This window comes from Dermacentor albipictus, unplaced genomic scaffold (assembly GCF_038994185.2).
Source record: "Dermacentor albipictus isolate Rhodes 1998 colony unplaced genomic scaffold, USDA_Dalb.pri_finalv2 scaffold_39, whole genome shotgun sequence".
NCBI lineage: Eukaryota > Metazoa > Arthropoda > Arachnida > Ixodida > Ixodidae > Dermacentor > Dermacentor albipictus.
In genome coordinates this window covers 1,789,099-1,816,803 of record NW_027225593.1, presented here as the reverse complement: position 1 = coordinate 1,816,803, position 27,705 = coordinate 1,789,099, and the positions used below count along the sequence as shown (strand labels likewise).

The following is a 27,705-nucleotide window of genomic DNA, read 5'->3' as shown; positions in this document are numbered from 1 at the left end:
GAAGGATTGTACATGAAGCATTTGCCGCGTATGTATAGCTTATTGTAGCGAAGGCGAAATTTGGGTGAACCCGGATGGCCAATTCCAAATTCCGTAAGTTTCCGTCTCGCAGTTCGAGTGGCGGGTGAAAAATCTTCGCTTATTGAAATTTTTTGTTCCTTGAAATCATTGCGATGTGATAGGATTAGTTCTTTTATTTTGTAGTTGGTAAACTTCGCAATGATGGGTCTGCATTTATTAGGGGAAAATATTCCTAAACGATGAACACGCTCAAATGGGTCGTTTGGTAGCGAGTTAAGAACCTTTGTTAGTGCATTGGTCAGTGTGCTTTCAGTTTGTTGCCAAGTTTCAGATGAATCTGTTAGTCCATGGAAAATCAAATTATCGCGGCGTGACCTGTCCTCCATATCATCTAGACGCTTTCGTAAAAAATTATTTTGTACAGTTAGGTTTTCAATACATTCTTGCATGCCTGCAAACTTATGGCTGAAGGTATCAAGAACTTTCCCTTTCTCTTCTAGTTCATCCAGACGCTTCTGAACGTTAGTTATTTTTGTTTCGATGCTTTTCTGCCCAGCCTTAATGGATTTAATGTCTGTGGTCATCTCATGTTGTGCCTTCGAACTTTGTAATGAGCGGGAGTGAACATCTTTGAGCAGTTGAAAAATTACGGTCATCTGTTCTGCAGGGTCTTCAGGTAGTGATTCAATTTCTAATTAGGGATTCGGATCGAGTGGTGGGGCCAGGGTTCGTTTCTATGTCGCCGGAACACAAGAGTAGGAAAGCCATAGAAAAGCAATCATGCACAGTTTCACACAGCCCCCCTGGGCACGGGAACAGCAATAAGCAGATGTCATCGCTTTTTTTAGCGTACAAGGAAAACGTACACACCTGCATCGGAGCAAAGCGAAAATCAGGAGCCATGCTTCTTGCAATGTTCCCGTGCCCACTGAATCCGAGGACGGAGTGGCCACAGCTTAAATTCCTTGCGGGCGATGATGCAGTCGTCGATGGGGCTGAACGGCCGAAGGCGAGCGATTCCATCGGGTGCGCAGGGATGAAATATTTGTTGAAGTGGCCACAGTCGGGCAGTGGCGGTGGTAGCATCTGAGCTGATGGGCATGAGGGAGATAGCGATTCCGGTATCAGCCAGGTGAAGAAGAGCGTCAGCGTAACCTGCATCGGAGCAAAGCGAAAATCAGGAGCCATGCTTCTTGCAATGTTCCCGTGCCCACTCTGTGGTCATCTAATGGTGTGTTGTAGTCGGAGCGACCGAGGCGCACACGAAAGACCTCTTGCATAAACGTTAGCATGCAGCTGCTTTCTCGTTTCCTAAATAAACGGTGAAGACGCCATTAACACCGCCGGAGTCGTATTCACGCTGGTGCTGTCGCAACCAGGGTTCAAAGCCCTGGGTGCATATTGAGCTAAGTCGAGCCCAAGGAATCATTTGATTTCTTTTTGCGTCGCCGAAATGCGGATGTTAACAGCTGCCAGTGCAACGGCACTGGCAGTGAAAATAACGTTAACACTATTTTCACAAGGTCACGACTACCCTGCGCCAGGGTCAGGCGCAGCTGCAGCCTACGCCTTTGAAAACGGCATTTTCATTGCGGCGATTTTGTCGTAATATATGCTGAGAGAGGGGCAAAACTTCGATAACGCTGACATACTTCAGCACCACTTGCATAAAGTTGAATTGAAGCCAAAACACAGGTTGGGCTGTTATAGTGTTGTTTTTTTGTAGTTGCTGCAGAACTGCTATAGAAAGGGGGCATATTCTCTTCCTATATTTGCTTTCATACATATAAAGACATATTTCAGTTGCATTGGGCACCTTATAAAGTGGACGCGTTCAGAAATACTTTACTATACATGTCGGTATTCCCCTGCACACTTTGATATGTCCGATAATCACACGGAGGTATACCTTTTCTTAAGAATTCGAGTATTTGTGAGAAGAACAGGATAAATAAAAAAAAGTTTTGCAAATTTTACCACTGACCTTGCTCCTGCTATTAGTTTACTATACTGCTAAATGTTAGCGCCGCTATCAAGGCGTTCGCTCGCAGTTGACGGTATAGACTGACGGCACGTCGTCTGTAGCTATACGGGATTTTGTTTGGCGCCGTCTATGCCGCTAATTTACGTCTCACGACAGCTGCTTGAGAAAGTTCATTACGAATGCAGGTTATTGTGTCAGGACCTGCAAAAGCAGCCATCCTGCACTATAAAAATCCACTCCCAACGGTGGCGCAACCAATCCTCGCTTCAAATGATGGGTGGAATGGACAGTGTCTATGCCTGCATACCATTGCTATTGACTCCTCTGTCGTCTCTCTATTGGCTTTGTCACGCCCTTTTGATTCCAATATTTCAGCTTGCTACGGCGCTCTTAGGAGCTGCTCATGGCGCGCAGCTAAGGCGATTGCAGAAGCCATTACTCGCGACATTGCAACGCCGATGGGGCTGCCGTCTTCATGCATGATTTCGCACTGGTCAAGATGGCGACCGCGAAAAATTTTTGCAACCCGGTCGGCATATTCGCATCAGGTGGGGGGGGGGGGAGGGCACAGCGCGTGCATACATGACAATATATGAGAGGGTTGAGTCGGAGATGAAAGGCGACACTAAAAACTAGTTTTCAGCCCACCACGTCGAATGAGCACAATCGCCTCTGGTGCCCCCTTGCCGTCGCCACGTTCTGCCCTCAGAAGCATTGTAGAAACTGCAGCGCTTCCCTTTCTACTAAGGTGCGAGTCCAGAGGGGACGTAGATAGAACTGTGATGAGAACAGGCAGTTCTGATACAAGTGAGGTAAGGGGGGGGGGCGGGGTTCGGAGAGAAGGTAAGCAAAGCAAACATTACTACTATACCAACTGGATACCATTAGTGTCAAGGTACGGTACAGTACGTTCCTGCTATTTCTCAAAAATAAAAATATGTCAAGCGGACAAACTACGCAGCACGGGCAGAAGCAGGGCCGCATTAATTAAAGCGCACCGCAGGGTCCAGGCGACACCACGAAAGCTGTCGACCGTCAAATCAACATTTCTGTGCCCGCAGCGGTGGCTTTGCGGCTATGGCATTACTAGAGGTCGTGGATTTGATCCCAAGCAAGGCAGCCGCATTTAGACGGGGGCGAAATAGAAAACGTCCGTGCGCTTAGATATCGGACACGTTGATGAACCTCACAGTGTCAAAATTAACCCGCAGTCCGCCACTACGGCGTGCCTCATAATCCAATTGCGGTTTTGACACGTTCCAGCCCCGTAATCGAATTTAAGTTTAATACTTGTCCTTTCTTTCTTTTCATTATTTTTTAACTATGTTGCGAGTAAAAGTCGATCCGCCATTCCAAGTTGATGAGCCTAGAATTTACGCTTACGTGCTTTAGTACTGTGATATTACCGATGACAGCCGTCTACGTATGATAATACCTAAAACTTGTCGCACAATTTGCAGACGCTGAGTCTAGCACGAGCTGGAATCTCTTGCCTGTTACTTTGAGTGATTGACTATATGCAAACGACTTATGCATATGGGTATCTGGCTCGAGTACTGCAGCCGTTCAGCAATATCTACAAGCTCCACTAAAGCTAATTAATTTTATTTTTGCGAAAGCAGGGGCATGATTATTTCACCCAAGGAAACTGCTGTGCTTCGTTTTAGGAGATATGCCTCAATAAGTTGGTGATGTTGTTAAAAGACATGTTTTTCGCCCTAAGGTAAAACACACAAAACGAACACACAGAAAGACAACACGGTCAGCACTTCCCACTGATTTAATTTGGGCTGCGACCCCTTGCAGCAAAAAAACGTGTCTTTCATCAATCACCAACAAGGCCAACAAGCAGATCCGTTGCAAAAAATTGGTAACGGTGCGTTGTAATCGCATGTCCCGAGGCGCACACGAGACAGCTCTTGCATAAACGTTGGCAGCCAGCGGTTTTCCCGTTTCCTTAAAGCAACGGTGAACTCGCGATGAACACCGACGGCGTCGTATTTACAACCAGGGTTTAATGCTCCGGGTGCATATCGAGCGAACTCGAGCGCATGAAAGCGTTTGATTTCTTTTTGCGTCGCCGAGAGGCCAATGTGAATAGCGGCCGTGCAACGTCGACTTCTCCACACTTGAGCTGCAGAACGCATGCCTCAGCACCGCCGTCAACCACTGCGCACCTGGCTTCGCAATCCGGTGGTCGGGACAGCATTCTCGATCAAATAGACGGACGGGCGGCCATTTTGTTCTTGTAAGTGGCCACTCCAGCACTGCTGTAAGACTGTCACTTCCAGTAGCACACTCGTTTGAAGTCGGTTGCGCCTCGGCACTACAAGTCTCCGACAAGCCGACCATGTCTCCTTACGGCATTGCGCAATTCACTTCAATGTATGGGGCGTGTAGTCTGAACATTGAAGGACACGATTGAGGCGTGTCAGTTCCTTGCGGCTCGTTGGAGGCTGTCGATCGTGTACTCAAGTGCTTAATTTCCGCTTGTTTAGCAGAACCACCTCGTCATGTAGTGTTCTATCCGCAGTACCACTGCGATGCGGAAATGAAAAATCATTGCTTCGATTTGTTAGGTAGAAGCCTTCAACAGCGGTGGCACGCGATAGTGCGACGTACAGGAGCCGGAGAGGCTGCCTCTTATCCTAGTCGTGCATAGCCTGTGATTTGTGCATGGTCATTGCATTGGCTTGTAAGATGGGAAAGCTGACCCTCTCGCAAGTAACGTTATCGTGCATGGACGAAGTTACGGTCACATTGCGCCTCGGTATGGGAACGTACGGCTGTCGTATTGGAGGCTGGCGCACCCTAGCGTGTTTTGCGTTGGCCTTTGCGACGACACCCGCAGATGCACCAGGAAGCTCTCGAGTAATGGTACGCCCACACTAGCGACAAAAACGCGCGCGACACGCCGCATGCGGCAAGCGCCCGCGCGGCAGACGCGTGCGGGCAAGTCCACAGTCGCGTTTTGCGGCACGCGGCAGCGGCCCGTGGAGTCCCGCGTTGTCTCGTTCCATTCGATACTTCTCGCGACAACGCGCTCTCCGTTCAGGGTTGCCAGATTTGGCTACTTTGCGCCAAATTGGCTACTTTTTGAGGCTGTTGGCGGCGAAAAAAATGCCTTGGCTACTTGGCTACTTTTTTGGCTACTTTTGAAATAGCTTGACTATTGTAAAAATTGGATAGAAACTTGTGTAGCTCATATTATGCAGCAACATTAGCAAATATTTAGGCCAACCCGCAACAACGACACTTCAAATCTTTTCAAGCAGGTCCATCATCATTGTCAATCATACTCTGGCGCTTTCATTTCATGGAAAGGATTTCGCACTGGTGACGTCACAGCGTGTTCCATCTTCGCATTGACGTTCCGCGTCAGGCCTTCCACACATAGGGCTTCTTCGATTTTCGGAGTTCTGGCAGCCCGCTGGCAGCCAGCTAGTGCCGGTCCTGATGGGAAGGCAACGTGAGGTGGGATCCTAAGACAACCCGAAGCTGCCCGAAGCTTGCAAAATCGAACACTTGGACAGCTGGTCACGGGATAAACGTAAACATGCTACCAGCATGTCAGCGGCCGGTCTGGCCGGCGCGCTCTCGGGGTAGTCGGTCCATTTATGTGTTCCCAGCTTGAAAACATAGAGCTGTTTCCTGGAATACGATCACTTTTGCGAGATTTCGCGCGACTGGGCATCTCACTTTGCAGAGCGTAGCAAACGGCCTGCGACGCGTCCGATGCCAAGACGCAATATCGCACGTAAATAATCACGAAAGCGATCGCTCGAGGTTGCCTCGAGCTTTGACCTTCTTCGAGAAATGTGCGCCAAGATTAACTCAAACATTTACACTGTGATTCTGATTTGTGATAATATTGCTACGGGGTATGCTCCCACTGACGAAGACCTGAGCAGGAAGAAGACGAAGACGACGATTTAGAAGCTAGCGCGGGCTGTTGCCTCTTGGCCAAGCGCAGCGTATTTTCCTTGTAAATATATTTGTACATAGCTTGTCGTCTGCGTCTTTCTACGTAACATATTTGGTGGAGGTGGACGTTCCCTGTACCTCGTCACGGAGCTTCGCAGTGGCCGGTACGTCGAGCCTACCTTCATGGCTCCCGGCGACGCCAACCCGACTCCACCGGCTCCGACACCTGCTGCCACTTCGACGACCTACATCACCCTCTCCGCTCCCCGTGATCCTGGCGTATTCTCGGCAAAAGATGGGGAAGACGTCGAGGACTGGCTCAGCCTTTACGAACACGTCAGCCGCAATAACCGGTGGGACCCCACTATCATGCTCGCCAACGTAGTCTTTTACCTCTGTGGCACACCTCGAGTTTGGTTTCGGACGCACGAAGAGGAGCTCACCAGTTGGGATTCGTTCAAGCAAAAGCTCCAAGACTTGTTCGGCAACCCCTACGGTCACAAACTTGCCGCGCAGAAGGCGCTTTCCGGCCGTGTGCAGACGTCAACAGAGCCCTATGTCACGTACATTCAGGACGTCCTGGCTCTGTGCCGCAAAGTTGATGCACACATGCCTGAGTCGGACAACGTATCCCACATCCTCAAAGGCATTGCCGATGACGCCTTCAACTTGCTCGTATTCAACAACGTCGCGACGGTGGATGCTGTTCTCAAAGAGTGCCGCCGCCTGGAACTCGCTAAAAGCAGACGTATCGATCAGCAGTTTGCCCGTCTGCCCAACACCCCAGCGACTTCTTCCTGTGCCGACGCTCCTCGTCCCAACACCACCGGCGATATTACCAAGATCGTTCGGCGTGAGATTGAGGCCGCCTAACCGGCTGCCTTCGACTCCAGCCCCACCAACGCACCAGTCACGGTTTCCCTGATCCAGGCAGTTGTCCGCCAGGAGTTCGAAAACATGGGCCTTCACACCATCTGCTCGGCCCATCACCCTGATACCCATCCGGCTTCTTCGATTCCGCCCCGTCCCGCATCGTCTTACCCACCACGTTTCCGCAACCCAGCTGAATGGCGCACTGCTGACGACAAGCCCATTTGTTTTCACTGCCGTCGCATCGGGCACATTTCTCGGCACTGTCGAAGTCGCTGGACTTCCCCGACCCGGTCTGCTTATACTGCCTATTCCCGCCCCTCGGGTGGCCCTTCTCGTCCTTATGCCGCACGCTCCGATAATGCCGCCACTGACTCTCCTGCGCCGAACCGCCCCTATTCTCGTTCACCTTCGCCCCAAGGACGACAATCTCGCTCTCCCCAGCCCCGTCGCTCCTTTTCGCCGACTCCCTTCGGACGCCGCTCCCAGCCGGAAAACTGAATGATGCAGCGCCTCGAGGTGACGCTGCATTGCTCCCTACGCCGCCAAATCCTCCACTGACGTTGCCCACTCATCTGAACCTTCTTGACGTGCAAGTCGACGGTGTTCCTGTATCTGCTCTTATAGACACTGGGGCGCATTTGTCGGTAATGAGCGCGGACTTTCGTACCCGCCTGAAAAAAATAATCACGCCCGCCACGACGCTTGTTGTCCGTGTCGCCGATGGCGGAACAGCCCCCGTAATTGGTATGTGTGCCGCCCGCGTCTCCTTCGCCGATCGCTCAACAGTCGTGCTATTCACAGTCATCGCCCACTGTCCCCACGACATCATCCTCGGCTTAGACTTCCTCTCCGCACATTCTGCTCTCATTGATTGTTCCGCCAGTACTCTCCGCCTTGACCTGCCTGTTCTGGATCCCGCTAAACCACACCCCAGTCGCCTCAGTTCCGTCGACTTTGTTCGCTTGCCACCTACGGCACTGACTTACGTTGACCTAGTGTCATCCCCACCAGTGCCCGACGGTCACTATATCGCAGCTCCTCTACAAGACGTCCTCCTTACACACGGGATCACGGTACCTCATACCGTTTTATCTATTACGGCTAATTGCGTCTGCCTGCCAGTGGTCAATTTTGGCTTGACGACACAAGTGCTGCCACGCGGGATGTCTCTGGCCCAACTTTGCTCATTCGAAGATCACTCAATAGCATCTATTGAGGTAGACAGCAATTCAGCCGATCCTCCTCTACCATCTCAGTCGACAACTTGCACCATCGCCGACTTACAGAAAATGATTGCGCCCGACATGCCGTCCGAGCACGCTCGTGAGCTCTACCGCGTTCTGCTTTCCTACAACGATATTTTTGACTTTAACGATCGTCCTTTGGCCCACACTAAAACTGTTAAACATCGCATTAATACCGGCGATGCCCCTCCTATTCATCGCCGCCCGTATCGAGTGTCACCGGTTGAGCGTCAAGTTATTCACGCTGAAGTTCGCAAAATGCTTCCCAATAACATCATAGAACCGTCATGTAGTCCATGGGCGTCACCGGTTGTACTGGTAAAAAAGAAGGATGGTTCATGGCGCTTTTGCGTGGATTATCGGCACCTTAACAGGGTTACCAAAAAGGACGTGTATCCCCTACCTCGGATCGATGACGCCCTTGACTGCCTCCATGGTGCTCGCTACTTCTCTTCTATTGACCTCCGCTCCGGCTACTGGCGGATTGCTGTGGACGATCTCGACCGCGAGAAGACTGCTTTTGTAACTCCGGACGGTCTTTATCAATTCAAAGTAATGCCGTTTGGTCTATGTAACGCTCCTGCCACTTTTGAACGCATGATGGACTCCCTTCTTCACGGTTTCAAATGGTCCACATGCCTGTGCTACTTGGACGACGTCATAGTATTCTCCCCAACGTTCGCTACGCACCTCGAGCGCCTCTCGGCAGTCCTGGACGTTTTTCGTCGCGCCGGTCTGCAACTGAACGCATCGAAGTGCCAATTCGGCCGTCGCCAGATTACCGTCCTTGGGCATCTCGTTGACGCGAACGGAGTGCAACCGGACCCAGGCAAGATCCATGCTGTTACGCACTTTCCTGTTCCGAAGTGTGTCAAGGATGTGCGCAGCTTCATCGGCCTTTGTTCCTACTTCCGCCGTTTCGTGAAAAATTTCGCGGCCATAGCACGACCACTAAGCGAGCTTTTGAAAAAAGACGCCCCTTTCCAGTGGGGCGTTAACGAGGCCTCTGCATTCTCGCATCTAATCGACGTTCTCACAACGCCTCCCGTTCTGGCCCATTTCGATCCGTCTGCGCCTACCGAAGTTCGTACTGATGCCAGCGGTCACGGAATTGGCGCAGTACTGGCACAACGCCAGCGCGGCAACGACCGTGTTATCGCTTACGCCAGCAGGCTCCTCTCACCCGCGGAGCGCAACTATTCCATCACTGAGCGTGAGTGTCTGGCCCTAGTTTGGGCGGTTGCGAAGTTCCGCCCATACTTATATGGCCGACCCTTTTCCGTTATCACAGACCATCACGCGCTTTGTTGGTTATGCTCATTGAAAGACCCTTCAGGAAGACTTGGTCGCTGGGCCCTACGCCTCCAAGAATATTCGTTCTCTGTCACCTACAAATCTGGCCGACTACACAAGGACGCTGACTGCCTGTCTCGCTACCCGGTAGACGAGCCTGACGACGCCGACAGTAGTACTGCCGACGGCATTTTCTCTGTGTCTGCCTTCGTTAACATCGCCGATGAGCAGTACCGAGACCTATCGCTGCGAGTACTCATCGAGCGTCTGCGCTCTACACCTACCGACGCATCCGTTCGCCGATATGTCCTCCAGGGCGGCATTCTGTACCGAAGGAACTTCCTCCCTGACGGATCTGATCTTCTTCTTGTCGTGCCAAAACATCTACGACAGACTGTGCTCTTTGAGATGCATGACGCACCTACTGCAGGACATCTTGGCGTAACCCGCACGTACGACCGCGTCCGCCGCCGCTTCTATTGGCCTGGTCTCGCTCGCTCTGTCCGACGCTATGTTGCTGCCTGTGATACCTGCCAGCGTCGGAAAACACCTCAGGTACTACCTGCCGGTCATCTCCAGCCGATCACTGTCCCTGTGGAACCGTTCTTTCGTGTTGGATTAGACCTCCTCGGTCCCTTTCCCACGTCATCCTCTGGGAACAAATGGGTAGCCGTCGCAACTGACTACGCCACCCGATACGCTATCACGCGGGCTCTCCCTACCAGTTGCGCCACTGACGTCGCGGACTTTCTCTTGCGGGACATTATCTTACTTCATGGCGCCCCGCGACAGCTGCTCACTGACCGTGGTCGTAACTTCCTCTCGAAAGTTATCGCCGACATTGTACGTTCCTGCTCCACTCAACACAAGCTGACTACCTCATACCATCCTCAAACCAATGGCCTGACAGAGCGGTTAAACCGTACTCTTACCGATATGCTGTCAAAGTATGTTTCCAAGGACCACCGCGACTGGGACATTGCGCTTCCTTACGTCACATTCGCTTATAATTCTTCCCGGCACGACACCGCCGGATTTTCTCCCTTTTATCTGCTCTACGGTCGCGAACCGACCTTGCCCCTTGACACGGCACTTCCTCCGGCTTCGATATCAAAAAGCGAGTATGCACGCGACGCCATCGCTCTCGCCGACCATGCACGCCAGCTTGCCCGTGCTCGACTGACGGACTCGCAAACCACTCAGCAGCGTCAGTACAACGCCCGCCACCGTGACGTGCAGTTTTCGCCTGGTGCGCTCGTGCTCTTGTGGTCGCCCTCTCGTCACGTCGGACTTTCACAAAAGCTCCTTTCGCGATACACAGGACTCTACCGCGTGCTGCGCCAGGTGACGCCTGTGACTTATGAAATTGCTCCTGTGAGCTCAACCTCGTCATCTACTCTGGCGTCTAGTGATGTCGTGCACGTCAGTAGGCTCAAGAGCTACTACACTGCTTCAGAGTCCAGCCTTTAGTCGCTCCGGGACGGCGCTTTTGCCGCCGGGGGTAGTGCTACGGGGTATGCTCCCACTGACGAAGAGCTGAGCAGGAAGAAGACGAAGACGACGATTTAGAAGCTAGCGCGGGCTGTTGCCTCTTGGCCAAGCGCAGCGTATTTTCCTTGTAAATATATTTGTACATAGCTTGTCGTCTGCGTCTTTCTACGTAACAATATTCTAGTCATATTACATGCTGATCAAAGCGCTCTTAGCTGTAGTCATTTATACACGTTTCATTATATTTTTGTATGTTCCTGCATTTACTAAAAGCAACTTTAAGTGTTGGCTGTGATAATGTCTTCAGAGTTGCATAATAAATGAAAATGCAACGTTTTTCCATAGCGTGGCTACTTTTTTGGCTACATTTCTGTATGTGGCCAAAGTTGGCTACTTATCTGGCTACTTTCCGAGATTTTTTGGCTACTTTTCACATTTTGTACCTGGCAACCCTGTCTCCGTTCTGCCCATTTCGTCTTCCATCGGAAGTGTGTGTTTTTTTGCGCCACTGCCGGCCACGCTCAGGCATGTCGGATACGGACGAGGAGCTACTGGTGACTGTGAACACTATAATACTTGTTTGTTCTTTACTTGTGCGACGCCGACGTGCCAGACAGCGGACAAGAAAGTTTTGAGTGCGGTACAGGGACACTGAGGGCCAGGCGCACACTCTGCTTCCCCACCTTCACCAATTACTCACCTGTCATTTTAAACTGCTGTCCATAATGTGCCAGCGGTTGGCGCGCAGCTCCTTGTCCGACGCTCGATTTATCATAGAGGTACGCATATCCGCGAACGGTTTCCAAAAACGCCTCCATTGCGAGGCGAATTCTTCGTCGACGGCTCAGTGGCGGTGTGGTAAGGCTTAACAAAAACAGCCCCCTTGACTGGAAATGGCCTCTGAGATTTTACGGCGCGCGTGTCACTGTTCAGTCTCGGAGCCCATAGATTATGATTCTTTGCTTATGCGACAGGTGGCGCCACAACAGCGCGGCTCGTAAAGCGGCTCGCTTCTGATTGGTGGACGTTTCGCGTCTGCCGCGAAAAATGGGTCTCGCACCCATTCGCGCGTTTGCCGCGCGTAGCTGCCGCTTTTCGTGAATCTTGCCGCGCGCGTTGTGTCGCGCGCGTTTTTGTCGCTAGTGTGGACGTACCATAACAGGCGTTGTCGTTCTCGTTATTTCCTATGTAGCTTAGTACAGCCGACATTGGTGCGGACTAAGTCACCTGTGTTGAGTGTTATAAAGGAACGTTTTGCAATGCTCAGTTTGAGTTCTCTGGGCAGAGAACACAGAGAGGCATGTCGTACATTCACTCACTCCTTTACGGAAGACAGCTGAAGAAAGCATTGCTCATTTGCAATGGTCTCTCGCGGGGCATTTTCTTGCCATCGTGTCACGTTAGATGAACTGCCATGAGCGCCAGAAATTTCACTCGTTTCTTGACCAAGAATCACCCGCTTCTTCACTGCGTCGGACTGATTCGGTTGTACCCTTTCCCTACCTCCTCCCTGAGCAGTGGTTCCTTTCACGTGTGAACACGGAGGCAAGCGTGGCAGCCCCTGCAATGCTAATGCAGGGTGGGGGAAGTCAAGCCTAATTACGGCGTCCAGAGGGCATTGTGGATCCGCTCCACCGAAACGTTGTTCAAGTCGCCTATCTTGCCCCCAGCTTTCTCCCCCTCCCCCCGCCCCCACCGCCTTCAACGCGGCGTGCAAGACTGCACAGCAGCAGCAGTAGAAAAGACGAAGAGGCAAAAAAAACAAGCTTCGCTTTAATACAGCGCTGTTGCGTTCCACATTCCTTGCAGTACATGTATGAAAACAGAATGCGGCCCAGATGGTTGATGAGCTGAATGGCATGCAGTCGTACATTCTCTGCACTGCCCTGCACTACCGTGTTGGTTGTAACGATTCAAGAATGGCTCTCTTGTCACGTTTTGCACGTCGAGGACAAAGTTGACTGTGTTAAAGGTCTCTTCAAGAAAACAACTAAGGCTGTCGGCATTGAATTGGGTGCAAGTTCTACGGCGCCATGCTTAGATCAAAAAGAAAAGGACGGTCGTTTATTTCCTTTTGTTTCAACACCTGTAGTACTACAAGAGATATTGGTGCGCCGTATGACACTGCTTATGCAATTTAACAGCGACAGTAGTTGCGAATACACGTCCTTTGGCCAGCAGAATCGAAATGTATATATATAAGCAAGATACATTTTAGCGGAGCTAGTGAATGAACAAAAGAAAAAGTGCTTCTACGAATGAAATAAACAATGCATTTAGGTTTTCTCGGCGTGTATTATTTCAGTACAATTTTAACGCAGTAGAAAAAAATACATATAGGAATTCTACATTCCGTGTGTGAAAGTGAAATACAACCGTTCTTGAGGAGGGCCCGATAAAGGACACCTGCCTAATGACTCTTCAATTGTTTAGCCAGAACAACATACTTTCAAGGAAATGAAATCAATTTAAATGATGGGGTTTTACGCGCCAAAACCTCGATCTGATTATGAGGCACGCAGTAGTCGGGGACTCCGGAATAATTTTGGCTCCCCGGGGGTTCGTTAACGTGCGCCCAAATCTAAGCATCGGGGTGTTTTGCCATATCGCAAGAAAATCAATAAAGCTCATGAATATGACATGCGTTATTCCACTATGTTTGTGTGCTTTATAAACTCCAACGAAACGGCATTGCATCGGGCTATTCTACGTCACGCTTTATTGATTTATTACCTTAACTGCTGCATATGGCGCAGCATTTGCTGGCATATACGGAGTAAGCGAACAATCGGGAAGGTAAAATATTTAAATGTTAGGAGAATCACAACTGTCAGCAAAAATGATGAGCAATAACTCCATCAAACATGTCTGTGTCATTTAGAAGCAAGCATACGACGACATTATAAGTACTGTGACTCGCCGTGCCATTGTCACTCGTGTTACGGAGAACCCGCAGCGAAAGTGGACGTGGGGTGAACTGATGAGGGAGACGTTGAAATGAAGCAAATGCATCCAGCTTTCCCTGGAACGTCGGCATGGCGTTGTTCTTGTTTGTTGCGTTCCACAACGTGTTGCAGTACGTGTAATTCCCAGCTCTGCGTCGCGTCATTCGGTTGTTTCTGGCACAATCTGTGTTCACGCCAATACTCTGCGTCCCTGGGCTTCCGTTCTTCTTCACTAAGCGACTGCAGTCGCGTTGGCGCCATTACGGCAAATGCGACAGCACTGCGGCGCCAGGAACTGCTGCGGAAGGCGGCGCAACATGAACTAATGGGGCAGGCAAACTTCTCAAAGTGTCGCTGCCAGGTGCGCTGATGACATTCCGATTCGAAGCCGTGGCTGCTCCACAGTTATGGTGCGTGCCCGATTGTGCTCGTCACGTGGTTCCTCTCTCACCAATGATCGCGCGATCGTCGTGCCGGGCGCGTTGGTCGCGTCCGGTTACGTTCGCGGCGCCAGTGCTTCGAACCATCGGTCGCACTATAGACGCAGGTTGTTCTCGACAACGTGCCGCAACGTGTTACGCGCTCACGCTACGTCGGACTATCTTTAGTCCTTCAGAGGGCAACTCCGATGTTTATAAAACCAGATGAGACGATTGCCACTTTCAAACGATATTCACAGTCCTGTCACCGAGAGGGTGGTTCAATTTCCATAGAAATTCAACAATAAATTTATATGCTCATAAACGAGGTACCGAAACAGAAACGGATGCCTGCCTCATGTAGCGTCACGATGCGTCGATGACGTCAGATTCTACCCTACCACAGTGTAAACACGCCGAGCGCCTGCTACACACGCGATACACGTGGCGGTAACGCCAAAGAAGCGAAGCTTATGGCCGATGATATCTCCTGACGATACTAGGAGATTTTAGAGTTTTTCCGTCCTATGGACAGTGTCGATTAGAGCCACGATTTCACCGACGGTGGCGGCGTATATCTCTGAAGTCTCAAACACAAGGTGGCTAGTAAAAAGACGCGAGTAGAGAACGCGCAACCAACGCTTAAAATTCATTTTCAGCACACCTAAATACAATATTGTTTGGAACGGATCTATAACCAGAGTGAAAAAGCGAGCGTATATTCAAAATTGTATTAAGATTTGCGGACACCGACAAATCGCCAGAGTTGCCCTTTAAGGTTTTCCAAGCGCCAGTGGCGCCGCACAGAAAGGCAGACGCGCGCACAGACATCGCCGGCGACTGCCTCAGCGAGGAAAAAGAGGAGGAGGGAGCGCGCACACACCATACAGTTTCTAAATAAATACTCCAGAGGAAAATGTGGAGCTAGTGTCTACGGGGTCTCCCGTGAGCGTTTCCTCAACCTACATGGGAATGATGGGAAGTACGGGCTTCGGATTGATTTCTACCTTTAGACTAATGGCATTTGCTTGTGGCGCAGTAAACAAACCTATGTCAAAATCATGGCGCAAAATTTTATCTTACTTCTACAGTATCTTACACTCTAAGAAAAAAATACTAAAAGGGGTAGGGAGGTTAGTCCTTTTGGGGACCAACTGATTTGCCACAACCGTTAGTCCTTTTAGGGACGAACTGACATGGGATGAACTGTTACTCCCCATGCGCTTACTCCTTCGAGGACTAACAGTTGCCCCTGCCCGATGGTCCTCAAAGGAGTAACGGTAATTCGTTCCGATGCTCTGCAAAAGTGGAATTAATTAAATTAGGCATTTATACCCAAATAAAAAAATTAAAAACTAAAAACGTGCCCGAGAGCAGGATTCGAACTCACGTCCTCTCGCTCATAAGTCAGGTATACTCTAACCACTTGACCACGCCGCTTCTTTTTTTTTCTTTATTTCCAGACAATCAGCAAACACATCAATACACACTGCTCCCACCATCTGACAATATTCGCTTTCCCACCGCTGCGCTTCAAGCTTGCGGTTGAAATTACAAAACTTCCATTTTGGCAAGGGCATCCATCAATGACAACAGATCATCGTCATACGCTAACTTCTGAAACACTTTCCGTAGTTTACTGATATTTTCAGCAAAATACGAGTTTACTGTTCTCACATTTATATCACAATTCCTTACAGCCATGCGGTTTCTCCAGATACTGTGAAGGCCGAGAAGAAAGAACATGTCATAAGGTATACTGTCTTGCACTGTGGATAGGTAACGGATACCATTCGCTGCTAACGGGAATTACTTTTTAATAGTTCTTTGCATAATATCCCAAAAGAAGACCGCACTCCAACAGTCCAGAAAACCGTGTTCTATAGTTTCTGGTTTCTTGGAAATCAAACAGTTAGTCCCCCATGGTAAATAGTCCCCTCTTTCTTCTAGCCATGTTTTTACAGGCAAGGTATTAGTATGTAGTTTAAAAAAGAATGTTTTCACTCCCCCCGGTACAATCATTCGTTTCACACGTTTTATGAGATCTTTCCCTTGGCCTTCGCGATACATTAATCGATGTAATGGTTCTGGGAACATAATATATATTAAATCCGAGCTTATCCGCTTACGACTGACTGTAGCCAAATATTCTATGGAAAAGTGGTGGTTTAAAAATCTAAATGCTACGACCACTTCACGTAAAAATTTACTCGTTGCGTAACACCCACCCTTCCTCATCGAGACAACAAAGTTAGGTAAGGCATTGCTCAATCGGACTTGAATAACTGTTCGCAAGAAAGGATTTGTCGTGTCTCGTAAGAACAAAAATCTAGAAATCAGTTGCTTCAAGTATAAACTTGGTAATGACAAGCCCCCCTGACCCAACTTGCGAAACAAGTTGTTCCTGCTTGTTCTTTCATATTCAGACTGCCACACAAAAACAGCAAATACTCTATGGAATTTCTTGAAGTTGAATCGGGAACAGCTCAGGGCTTGCATGAGATACCACAGCTTGCTCACCAAGAAGATTCTGCAGATAGCCGCACGTGCAAATATAGAGAGGTCACGTCCGGCCCACTTATCAGTTTGAGCTTTTAATTCCTGCACTTTCCCATTCCATAAGTCTTTAGTGTCTCGATGTGTGCCTAATGGTACACCAAGATAAATCCCAGGCGTGAACTTCCACTGCATACCTTCAAAAACACGCGGCGTTGTTTGCCACCGGCCGTGCCACAAGCCGGCACACTTATTCAGGTTTATATTGCTGTCCGTCATGTCACAAAACTCACGCATATTTGTCATGGTAGCTCGAACACTCTCCTTATCGTCACAGAAAACAACATCATCAGCGTAAGCTAATAATCGTACCTCACATCCTTCTAGGCTGAATCCTCGCACATCCGGACTATCAATAATCCTTTTACAGAGAGCCTCTAGATATATTGCGAACAAAAGAGGTGACAGGGGGCACCCCTGACGAACAGAGGAACGCACTTCAATCCTTTCAGTTAGCTCGTGGTTGACAATGAGGTTAGTTGTACAATTATTGCATGCCATTTTAACTCCCTCTGTTATCCGTGATCCAACACCGACATAATCAAGGATTGTAAACAGGAGATTGTGACGCTTCGTTGACAAGACGGGATATTTAGACAAGGTTAAGCATGGGAACACAAGTGCGGCAATATAAAAGTGACTCCGTATTTTGTGCAAGCTATGCAGTGAGATTCTAACGTTGAGTGTACTCGCAACCATTAGCGACTGCGAAAAGAAATCAGCCCGAGTATTCTTAGGGTGATTTAAATTGAGGCACTACGCCATGTATACGTGTAGCGAGCTCAAACGGGGCACCGAAGACGACAGAGAAGGGCAATTTCTCTGTCACTTAGCGTGTGCCGTTTGAGCTACACATCGCTTCAGTTCGCAACCTCCTTGGAACGGAAGGAACTTAGGTACTATTGGCCAAGAAAATCTAGCCGTCTATCAATGACTTGCGCGTTTAATGTGTATCGCTCACTTATGGGGTGCACACGACGGGCATGCCTCGTCACATTCCAGTTTTAAGTTTCACGTAATTTTCTCACGAAGAGGCAAGGTGCTGCTTTGCATGCAGTTCAATAGACAATGCACTAACTTCGAACCATTCACGATTTATAGACAAAACCGTTTTCACCACATCGCTCCATGACACGGACGAAAACAGCGAAGTGACTGGGGAGTAACTGTTGCCGTTCATCCTCCCATTGCTCTCTTTCCGAGCAGGGACTAAACACTTACTCTCCGAAATTTGCACACGGCACGCACATTCATGCAGTTAGTCCTTTGAGGGACGAAAGCGCCTAACGGCGCAGTTACTTCCGTTTTCCCCGGGGTTTTTCTTAGAGTGTATATAACGTACCATACGTTAGATAAACTTTGTAAGACTGTGAGATTGAAGCACGGGTTACTATGGTTTATTACGAGGGCACACCAGGGTATGCATTCTTGTGCGATTCTGTTCACGATTTAACGCCAGAGAATAATTATTTATTTATTTGTAGAACAGCAATGACAACCGTTCATGTACTTGTATAAAAATACTCATAAAGTATATATGGAAATAAAAATGTTGCATTGTGAGAAAATGTTGCGTCCTTGAGAGGAATGCTACCAGTGTCGTCTGCTACAACGCCTGCTCGCTGCGAACGCGACATTTTTCTCGCAGACGACAGATACTTGCGAACTCTCTCGCTCTTTCGTATGGCTGCGTCGGCTGTCGCGATTGTCACGTCTTCAAGTACTTTCAAACACATCTGCTGTATTACTAACTAGGACGCTGCGGCTTCATTTTATTTTATATTGACGCTCCGCTTCCGAAGCGTTATGGCGTGGCGTAATATTTGCACTTACCCATTTTGCAACACTATACAACAGCGAGGAAGCGGCAACCTTTTCTACCACAAGTAAGTTTGTGTTCTCAAAGTCCTACAACACGCATTTCAATGAACACATAAATGAGCAATGCATAATGAAGTCCTTAATAAAATTTGATTCTCAAGCCACTATAGAATGTCGTCTATCAGCAGTGCCTTCTTTTTCCTATTCTGAAGTTTCATAAAGAACGTAACACTACAGCGCCAACCTAACACACTTAAGAAACCAAGGTCCAATCGATCAAAATATGTTATTTCAATATTTACGATACCGTCGCTTTGTCGTCAGGGCATCGACGCTACACTGCGACACAAACAGCGTCCCAGCCGCTGGCCCAGCGCGCCATCGCCGCTTCCAGCAACATAACAAATACCCCTGTCACACGAGCACTTTAAAGGCATTTGAAGAAAAAGACATCTCACACAAAGGAGTTGCATCCGCAGACACACGCCAAAGTTTAATCTCTTTTTCAGAAGCGGTCTTTTCCGAAACCGGAGATCACCGATCTCTTTTACGGCTGGAAAGGCGTAGCCTCCAACGCAGTGGGCACCAGTAATTATCATGCAATAAAGAAACGAAGCAAAAGTGCATTTTTATTTCAAGTGTACACATCACAAAAAAGGGTTTTGTCTTTCGTTGAACCTTAAGTAGGCGCAGTTTTGCACTTTTTGCACGGCACTCTCGTAAGCAGTTCGAAAATATCACGTGACGCTAACAGACGATGCAAATTCGCGCCATTTTCTGCGACCATGGCTACGGCGAGCGGTACCGACGAACAGCCTCCGGCACGCCAAAGAAAACCGCGGGTACAGTGGTCGGAGAGAGACACCTGGGCGTTAATCAAGTTATGGGAAGACAACCTGCCCTCGCTGCGTGCGCAGAAGCACAACGGAGGCGTTTACGATGGCATTGCACAAGCATTGACGAGCATGGGTGTACCTCGCACAAAGGCGCAAGTGCACAGCAAGATAGAGAACCTGGGACAGACCTACAGGTAAGACAAAGCACAGCAGTAAGCTGTGAGCGCTAAATTTACCTTGAAGCGGCTTCAGGCTGTGGTCGCAAGCTGCAAGCTCTCGTTTGTGGTGTCGCGACCTCAGCATCGAACGTTGTTTCCGTAGTAGGCAGCGACGGAACCCTAATCTAGCGGACGGAGCCGTAGTAACGAAGGTTTTAAGGCAGAGACCCTTCATTTCAGCTAGCGTCGAATTTTGCAGGGCTGAACTGCGCCCTGCACACACGAAAGTCGACGACGCGCTAAAGGCTGTTTCTGCAATTCCTTTACAGTGCGAGTCGGTCTGAGTAAACGCAAATTCGCCTTCACATGCGGCGAAGAATGACAACCCGCGCAGGTCGTCAATAGCATGATTTCGTTCGTCACAAGATAACGGGAACCTTAACTTATGGACAGGCGCATTTCACATTATATTGTACGCCTTCTCACGGCAACATATAATACGAAGCAGGAAGTCGTCTGCATGTTTTCATTTCTGCAGATGTGACTACGGTTTGCATTTTTCTCGGACCATGCGCAAGCGTTGTTCTCAGACAAGAAAACATGAGAAACTTTAAATTTTTTCGAGTAAAAAGGGTTACCTTCGCTTCTCAGGCTTTCTGTACCATCAAGTCGCGTTTGTATCTATCGGCAAACGTTTTGCTCTGTGTATATCTTTACATTTTGAGTATATAAAATTTTAGTTCTTTCGTTTTCTTATCCAGGAGCTGCCTGAAACACATGACAACAGGGTCATCACCGCCGAGCTGGCCATTCTTCTCCGAAGTCCATAGGTTTCTAGGATCCCTGCCTGTTCACGATACATCTTTAATGGAAGAGGCTGGGTGCAGCGAGAGCACAACAAGCAGCACTGCCTCCGTCGAAGAAGTAAGAAATGCATAGTGGAGACTATATATGCTTTATTACAGTCAACTAAATTTCAAGACATAATGTAGCATCAGCTGTGCTGCCAAGCCCATAATCTGCACAACCCTGCAGTGTAGCGGACTGCTCTTGTTAATACTGTGGTTCATTTCTGCTTGTGCTCACGCGCTGTTCATTTTGCAAGCTTGGCAGTGCGCTGTTTGGAGAATAAAAAAAATGCAGACTCTAAAATAAAAAAACGTGAATACATACACGCAAGGAGAGGCAGCTCTCTTGCAAGTAAAAACCCTGAACTAATTGTTTACCGCTTCACACATCAACTAATGTGGTCAATGTATTTCGGATCCCTTCTTCAAACGCAGCTGATCTTCGACATGCTTGATTCCGGCTCTGCTTCTTGTGAAGACGTCGCCGAAGATTGTTCACCTTCCGAGTCGCCAGTACAACAGGTTGAATCCAGGAACCTCGCAAGTGGCAGTTCCGAATGTGCCCGCAGGAAGAGAAGGCAACCGGCTGGCGACTTTCAAGAAAGGATGCTTGAGGAGCAGCGACGGCAGAGAGAGCAGTTTGCTGATGCGCACAAAATGGAAATGGATCTCCGTAAAGAGGGGCTCAAGTTGCAAGAGAAACTTGTAGATGCAATGTTGAAGTTTTTTAGTAAAAACTGACATGGTGTTCCACAATTGTTGCTGATTCTTGGGACTCTTGCGTTCAGTTCCTTCGCTTGTAATATTCCACAAGTGCTGTCCTGATGGCGGATGCATTTCCAATTTCAGCTTCTGTTCTGCGTGATGGCTGTGGAAATGTAGCATTGGACTGCTGCACCTCACTTAACCACTGTGGGTGGACACTGTCGTTGAAGTGCTCGCAAATGTTATTGAGCACGCAGCATGCTCGTATAGCCAAACGGGCATTGCCAACAGAACACTCCATTCTTTTCGCAATGAAACGGAACCGGGCCTTTAGCCTTCCGAATGCGTTTTCAACTATCCTCCTTGCTCCAGATAAATGACAGTTGAAATTCCTTTCAGCTTCACTGATGACAGTTCGGTGTCCAAATGGCTTCATGAGGTTTGGGGTTAGTGGAAATGCTTGATCGCATAATATTATCGGTGGGACTGCTGTGGTACCCACTGCGGCAACAGGTGCTTTGAAAAGGGGACTGTTGACAATCTTCGACAGCCGTGAAACACCAAACACATGTGCGTCGTGGCAGCGTCCTGGGGCACCGACATTGCAGTATCTGAATCGATACTTGTGGTCGACCAATGCTAGTAGGATAATACTGTGCCTGCAAGAAAAAACAAAGTGCAAAGTGAATAAAGGTTAGTGCAGCATGGCACTGCTGAGTTCACTGCCTTTAGCTACTGTGATGCGATTTTACTGTTTGCTTTTATTAATAGCTGTGAGTGCAGCTCGGATTACATTATTTCACATAATGCCACAACCGGTCGCTGTTAGCGTACTCTACATCGTATAGGAGTTGCAGTCCTGCGGAGAACTCTTTTCGTCGTCGCATTAAAATTGTCGCTGCTAAACACTGCAAGACTGCGAACCAAATTACGCGTTTTCTTAAGAGCTGCTGGTAAAATTGAATAACATTTTACTTAGCAATAAAATATGGGTCAGTCAGTTACTTTTTTTTACTACTATAAAAATGGGCCCAAACAGAACACTTACATGAAATAAGTTAAATCGTGGCCACTTACCAACCCTTGTAGTTGTAGTAGTCGGTGGCGTACTTCTTTGGAGGCGAAATAGGGAAATGGCAGCCATCAAGGGCACCGACAGCTTGAGGGAAATCGCACACGGCTTCGAACTCTTGGATGTGCCTAGGCATTTCCTCTTCAGTAATCATTCTGATCCAGTCACTTTCGAGCACAGAGACAACAGCTGCGCAAAACTCTCTGTAAATGACGTTGACGGATGAGCGCCCAACGCCGAAGAGGTTTGCCACAGTTCTATCTTCGGCAGAAGAGCACAATTTGTAGAGGCCAATGGCGACACGCTTTTCCGCAGTGATCGGGTCACGCATGTTGGTAACTTGTTTTTCGAGCACATGGCGCAGACTTTCCACGAGAAACCGGAACGTTGAGGGGTTCACTCGAAACGACTGCTTGAAGTTGTGGCCACCGAGGTGAGGCACAGTCTCCTCGAACCACTTTTCGTGGCGGATGAAAGCCCACGTCGATCGGTTGCAGACTCTCGTGGGAAGCGCCAAGGCATAAAATGTACACCCGTTGAGTAGCAACTGCCGCTTAATACGGTCTTTGACTGCCTTTGCGGCGTCTGCTTCGCTCTCTGCAGCAAGAATCCTTGCCAAAATGCATGCTATTTCGACTTTTTCCTTCGTGTCCGTGCAGTCCCCCATATTCTCGACCTCCATGTTGACTCCGATGTAAACAGTGGCCCAAGGTTGCTAGACGAACATGTAAAATTTGCTACTTCTGCGAAGACTCTTGAAGCTACCTTATTAAATCTTCTTTAATTTAACCTTTTCGAATAAACTGTATCTAAATTCACTAAAACAAGCATATTATAGTACGTTTCTAATTTCTATATTGAAATACGTTGGTTTATTCTAACTGGTTTTGTTTCAGAATCTAGCGCCATGCTTTCCATAGCGTGTTCGGAAGGAAACGATAAAAGGAGATCGCCCGCGCCGTGTGTCTGCAGCGCAACTCCTTTTAATTAGAGGTCTTTCAACTCGGTAAAGGACCGCTTAGGTAAAAGAGTTTTTGCGTGCTTGTGTGACAGAGGTAAAAGGCAGAGAGCTCTGCGTTGCACTGTCATATTGCAGGTTATAGAAATTGCGCTTAGCAAAACCAAAACTGCCGAAAAGCACTTGTAGACTAGTTCGCCAGTCAACAGAATGCAAATCCGTATCCTGTACTTCCCATCATTCCCATGATGGTTGAACGATCGCAGCGCCAGATTTCCCTCTAGCTCTACTAATATGGAACTATGGAGCACACGAAGCGTCTTGTTCGAAGGGAGACAGCACTGGAAATTCAACGCAAACTTGCGGCCGTCGAGCGTACCATCGGGAAGGAGGCGATCGAGAATGCGGGAACCAAGGGCAACGTTTTTTCGTGGTTGTGGACTTTCAGGCGTTCTATTGCGATAGCAATTATATGGACACTTCCGTATAAAGCCCAAGGGCGATGAGACCGTCGCCGCGTGCCGGATATGCTGTATGTGCGAGTGAAAGCGTGCGAGGCTGAGCCGGCGAACACGGTTCAATCTAGCACCACGCGTGCGCCAGCGAGGAACGCGAGCCGGAAGCGTGCCCTCTCCTGACGCGCGCGAAGCACGGGGGTCAGAGAGCGTTCTCCGGCGGCTGCTAAGGTGCCTCGATGTCCTCCTCACTCGCCGCTCCATAGAGTGGAGACAACTGTGGCGTCTACTACGGCGTTGGCACGTGAATGGCGGACTCCGTAGCTGTCGCCCTTGACGGACGCCGTAAGGACGCGTTCCCGGCGCTCGTGGGTCTTGAAATCGACCTGTGATGTTTGCAGAGTGCGCAGAGTGCCGGTAGCTTGGTATGCGCTGTGCTTTCAACGTTTCGTTAGCGCTGAAGCGACTGATGCACGAAGATCAATTCGCTTGCTGCTGCCGCAATTCGAAACTCCTGCATTTTAAGAGCGAGTTTTCGCGCTCATCGAGCCAGATGTGTTCATGTTTACCTGTGCGCGCGTGGCACAGTGCTTGTTAATTTAGATAAATCACGTTGGCGGGCTTGTTGGTTTCAATCCATGATTGAATGTGCAAGCGCGACTGAACAACGACGTAGAAAGCAGCCGACACACAAAGAATGAGCTGCCTCTGGGTGTCGGCTTCTTTCTACGTCCTCATTGTGTCAAGCTTACATATTCTATCATTGTTATTTTCGTTAGTAAGCGAATGTTTGAAGTTTATATACGGTTGCTGAAACTACTGTCCTTACTTCGTACAGCTTTCCACTAATTTGCTATCATCGGTGCTTCGCCTTTCGGTCGAAACTGCGACATTTTTTCAACCTTTGTGGGCGGCTTGGCGTACTTCGAACGTCAGGGCACTCGCCGTGGCTTTGGGGGCGTGACACAAATTGTTCATCACATAGGCGAGTAGTAACATAACCCAATCTTCGCAGCGCTTCTTGCTTTTTAGATAAATGGCCCACGGTTGGGGATATCCTTTCTCTTCGTGGTCAAAACATGCTATACAACGGGAGTAACTTCCGTTGAGCGAAACGCGCTGGTCATGTTAAATTGTGAAGCAACAGTTTAGCCGCTAAATCTTTTCGGCTACCATTTTTTTTCTTCTTCTTTGCGCAGGTTCTACGTGAGACGACTGAGGCACTGCGTTAAGGGGGCAGCACAGCGTTTCGCCAAACAAGCGGCCGGTGAAGAATGTCTGAATCCTGAGGATCTTGTGGATCCTATGGACTATAATGTGCAGGGTGTGGAACAATTTGAGATTTACAAATTCCCTGAGTTTTCGAGGTTATCCCTGAGCACCTTTGCGAAATTTCCTTTTGAGCCAGAACATTGCTTTATATCAAGACCGGCTGACACCATTTTGCTCGATGCTGTCACTCTCTAGTATGCATGTTAAAACAAAAAGCTGGCTTAATGCAGTTTCAATAATCAGGAGTAATATCTATTTTATTTAAAAACAGGGCACAGCGAAAAAAAATCGCAAATCCCAATCCAAATTGAGTCGAACATATTCAAATACGAATGAGCAGGAGACGCATGCCTAAGTTAATATTTTTGAATATGAGCTATTTCTATCAACTGATAGCAAGCTCATCGGTATGAAGTCGGAAATTTGTCACAACTCAGATTGTCTCTGAGCCGCTGGAAAGTCAACCTCAACTGTCCTGACATACTCTCAGCGCGTACACAACATCTCAGTGTTGACTTTCACCGCTTTAAGGAGTTTACTCTGGTTTGAATGAGGGACGTCTGCATCTCGGCGTCAGCCAACACTTTTTTTTTTTGGAGCTCAAGCTCCTTCAAAGATGCGGCGGCACGCTTCCTTTCCCGTTATTTCCTCAGTGCGTTGGTCCTTTCTGTTCTCATCCTCCTTATGTCACTCGTTCACCGCGTGGATCACTTGAAGCACACTCTTGGTCAGTTGTACAGTCAACGTCCGATTTTTCGGACTCCCTAGGGGGCGCAAGAACATCCGAAAAACCGGGCAGTCCTAAAAGAATGAATGCATGTGTTTAGGTGCCGTTAAGGGCTTAAATTGCCACAGGCACATCCGAAAAACCTCTCAAGTCCTGCCAGTGCACTTATTAGATATATCAGAGCTCATACTGTGACAGGAGACGGGGGTGCGCGCACGCGTGTATAATTAAGGAATACACACTGTGCCCCGTGACAATTGCCCCTTCCAACGCTTGTTATCCTTCACCGCGTAATACTGCTGTACTAAGGCAAAGCTAACCTTCAGAGACTAGCATTACACAACGCAGTGTGCTCTGCGAGCTTCGAAGCCAATCGCTGGGATTACAAAGGCGGAGTCGGTGCCATTGGTGACTGCGGCGAATTCTTTCAATGCAAAACACAGCACCACACGCAAGAAGCTTAATACAGAAAGTAGAAGCACCAAGGTCTAACGTTGCTGCGGTGGTGGCTACCGTGGCCAACGGATCTGCGTGTGAGAGTGCCGGTTTGAGGCGGCGAGATGATAAAAATGGCGGCGCCGGTTGCCTTGATTAATGCCGTTTCAGACCTGCATGCAGTCAGGGCAACATACATTGACTATAATGTAGTACGTGGTGGTGCCGCAAAGCCATGCGAATTCTCGGGCATGTTCGTACCATCGGGCGTCTGCAAAATCGGTATTTAACCACTCAGGCATTACCTCGTGCCGATGACACGGCGTCAATGACGATTCGCTACAATTGCTATGTTACTGGAGCCAGCATTAACACGACTTTCTTTCCCTTTCAATGAAACTACAGCTAATTTTCCCTGATAAAAGCAAAAAATTTCCTGAGTTTTCCCTGAGTATTTCGAGACTATTCAATTTCTCTGAGAATTCCCGGGTTTTCCGGTTAGTAGAAACCCCGAATGTGGTCTTATTTCTTGAAACATAAATTATCTTCCATACATACAGATACTTCGATTTCAGTTTCTTGCACTGAATGTATTGGAGCTCTAAATAGCTTTTTACTTGAGGCATAATTCTTCAAGAAATATTTTTTTTTCTCCACATGTGCTTCCAGCATGACTACGGTCACCCTCTTTACCGAAGTCATCACACGGAGTGCCATAATACGGCGGCTGAGGCTGCCTTCGACGTTATGCGAATGTCTTGCGTCATCGTGGAATCCAAATCCCCAATTTCCGGATCCCCAAGCCGCGAGGTGCATGGAGTCCTTGTGCCAAGCCCTGCAGAAACAGATCTCGACGCTCAGCCATCTCTGCATCGACATGCGGATTTTCGGAGAAGCACAGTGCCACGCCTTCTTCCGTGAAGTTTCGTACAACAAAGCACTCAAGACGGTAGTCGTCGACACCTTGCCCTGCATCGACGGACTCGACAGAGTCTTCAGAACAATCCGGGAGCGGGGACTCGATGACCGCGTTGTCGTGAAGGGACACTGCGGGCACGACAACACAAGGCAGCTGCAGCAGTGCCCGCAAATCTGCAATGCAACCATCAATGCGGAAATTCCAATTGCCAACATCCCACGCTCGATAGTCCCATCTTTACGTGTTGTCAGTGGTTGCGATCAAATAAGTTCGTTGCGGGTTGAATGCTTGAGATGCCAACGCAATGAATATTCCGCCTTGGCAGCGTATATAAGGGGCTCTACCGCACTCACTGAGGTAGACATATACCTGAATCCCACGTATGTTCTTTGGCCGAGCTCCGTCCTTCGGAATCTGGAGGGAGCACTGGTGTCAGCTGTCGCCTTTAACATCAAGCTAGTGAGAGTCAACCTCAAGGGTTTGCAGCTGTCGTACGACGACTTGAACGTTCTCGCGCGAGGCTTTAGCAGGAGCATCAGCCTTACTGAATTCACCGTGACTCCTGCGTGTATCGTTTACAACTGGTCTGATGAAATGGGGTTCAACTGTTCTGTACACGTGGCCGAAGCGTTCCTCGAAGCAGCCGACTACAAGGACGGCGCGCTGGCGGACATCCAGGTATGACTCTGTGCTATTACTTTTCTTGTGTGTTCGCCAATACAAGGAAAGCGATAGCCTGCTAAAGACGG

At 48.8% G+C, this 27,705-nt stretch overlaps 2 protein-coding genes and 1 long non-coding RNA gene across 3 annotated transcripts; 2 read left to right on the top strand and 1 right to left on the bottom strand.

Annotated features, from left to right (window-relative positions):
* LOC139052833 (uncharacterized) lies at window positions 1-26,890 on the top strand. The gene is made up of 3 exons (XR_011510080.1): window positions 1-93; window positions 24,803-24,927; window positions 26,707-26,890. It is a non-coding gene; the product is annotated as an uncharacterized lncRNA (long non-coding RNA).
* On the top strand, window positions 18,987-21,169 carry LOC135916778 (myb/SANT-like DNA-binding domain-containing protein 1). Its single transcript, XM_065450221.1, has 3 exons — window positions 18,987-19,601; window positions 20,327-20,489; window positions 20,849-21,169. The coding sequence occupies exons 1-3, from the start codon at window positions 19,357-19,359 to the stop codon at window positions 21,152-21,154; spliced, it is 714 nt and encodes a 237-aa protein (XP_065306293.1). The 5' UTR covers window positions 18,987-19,356; the 3' UTR covers window positions 21,155-21,169.
* LOC135916786 (uncharacterized) lies at window positions 20,504-23,159 on the bottom strand. The gene is made up of 2 exons (XM_065450238.2): window positions 22,196-23,159; window positions 20,504-21,777 (listed from the first exon to the last, which is right to left on the bottom strand). The coding sequence occupies exons 1-2, from the start codon at window positions 22,870-22,872 to the stop codon at window positions 21,198-21,200; spliced, it is 1,257 nt and encodes a 418-aa protein (XP_065306310.2). The 5' UTR covers window positions 22,873-23,159; the 3' UTR covers window positions 20,504-21,197.
* Window positions 26,891-27,705: the final 815 nt, after the last annotated feature.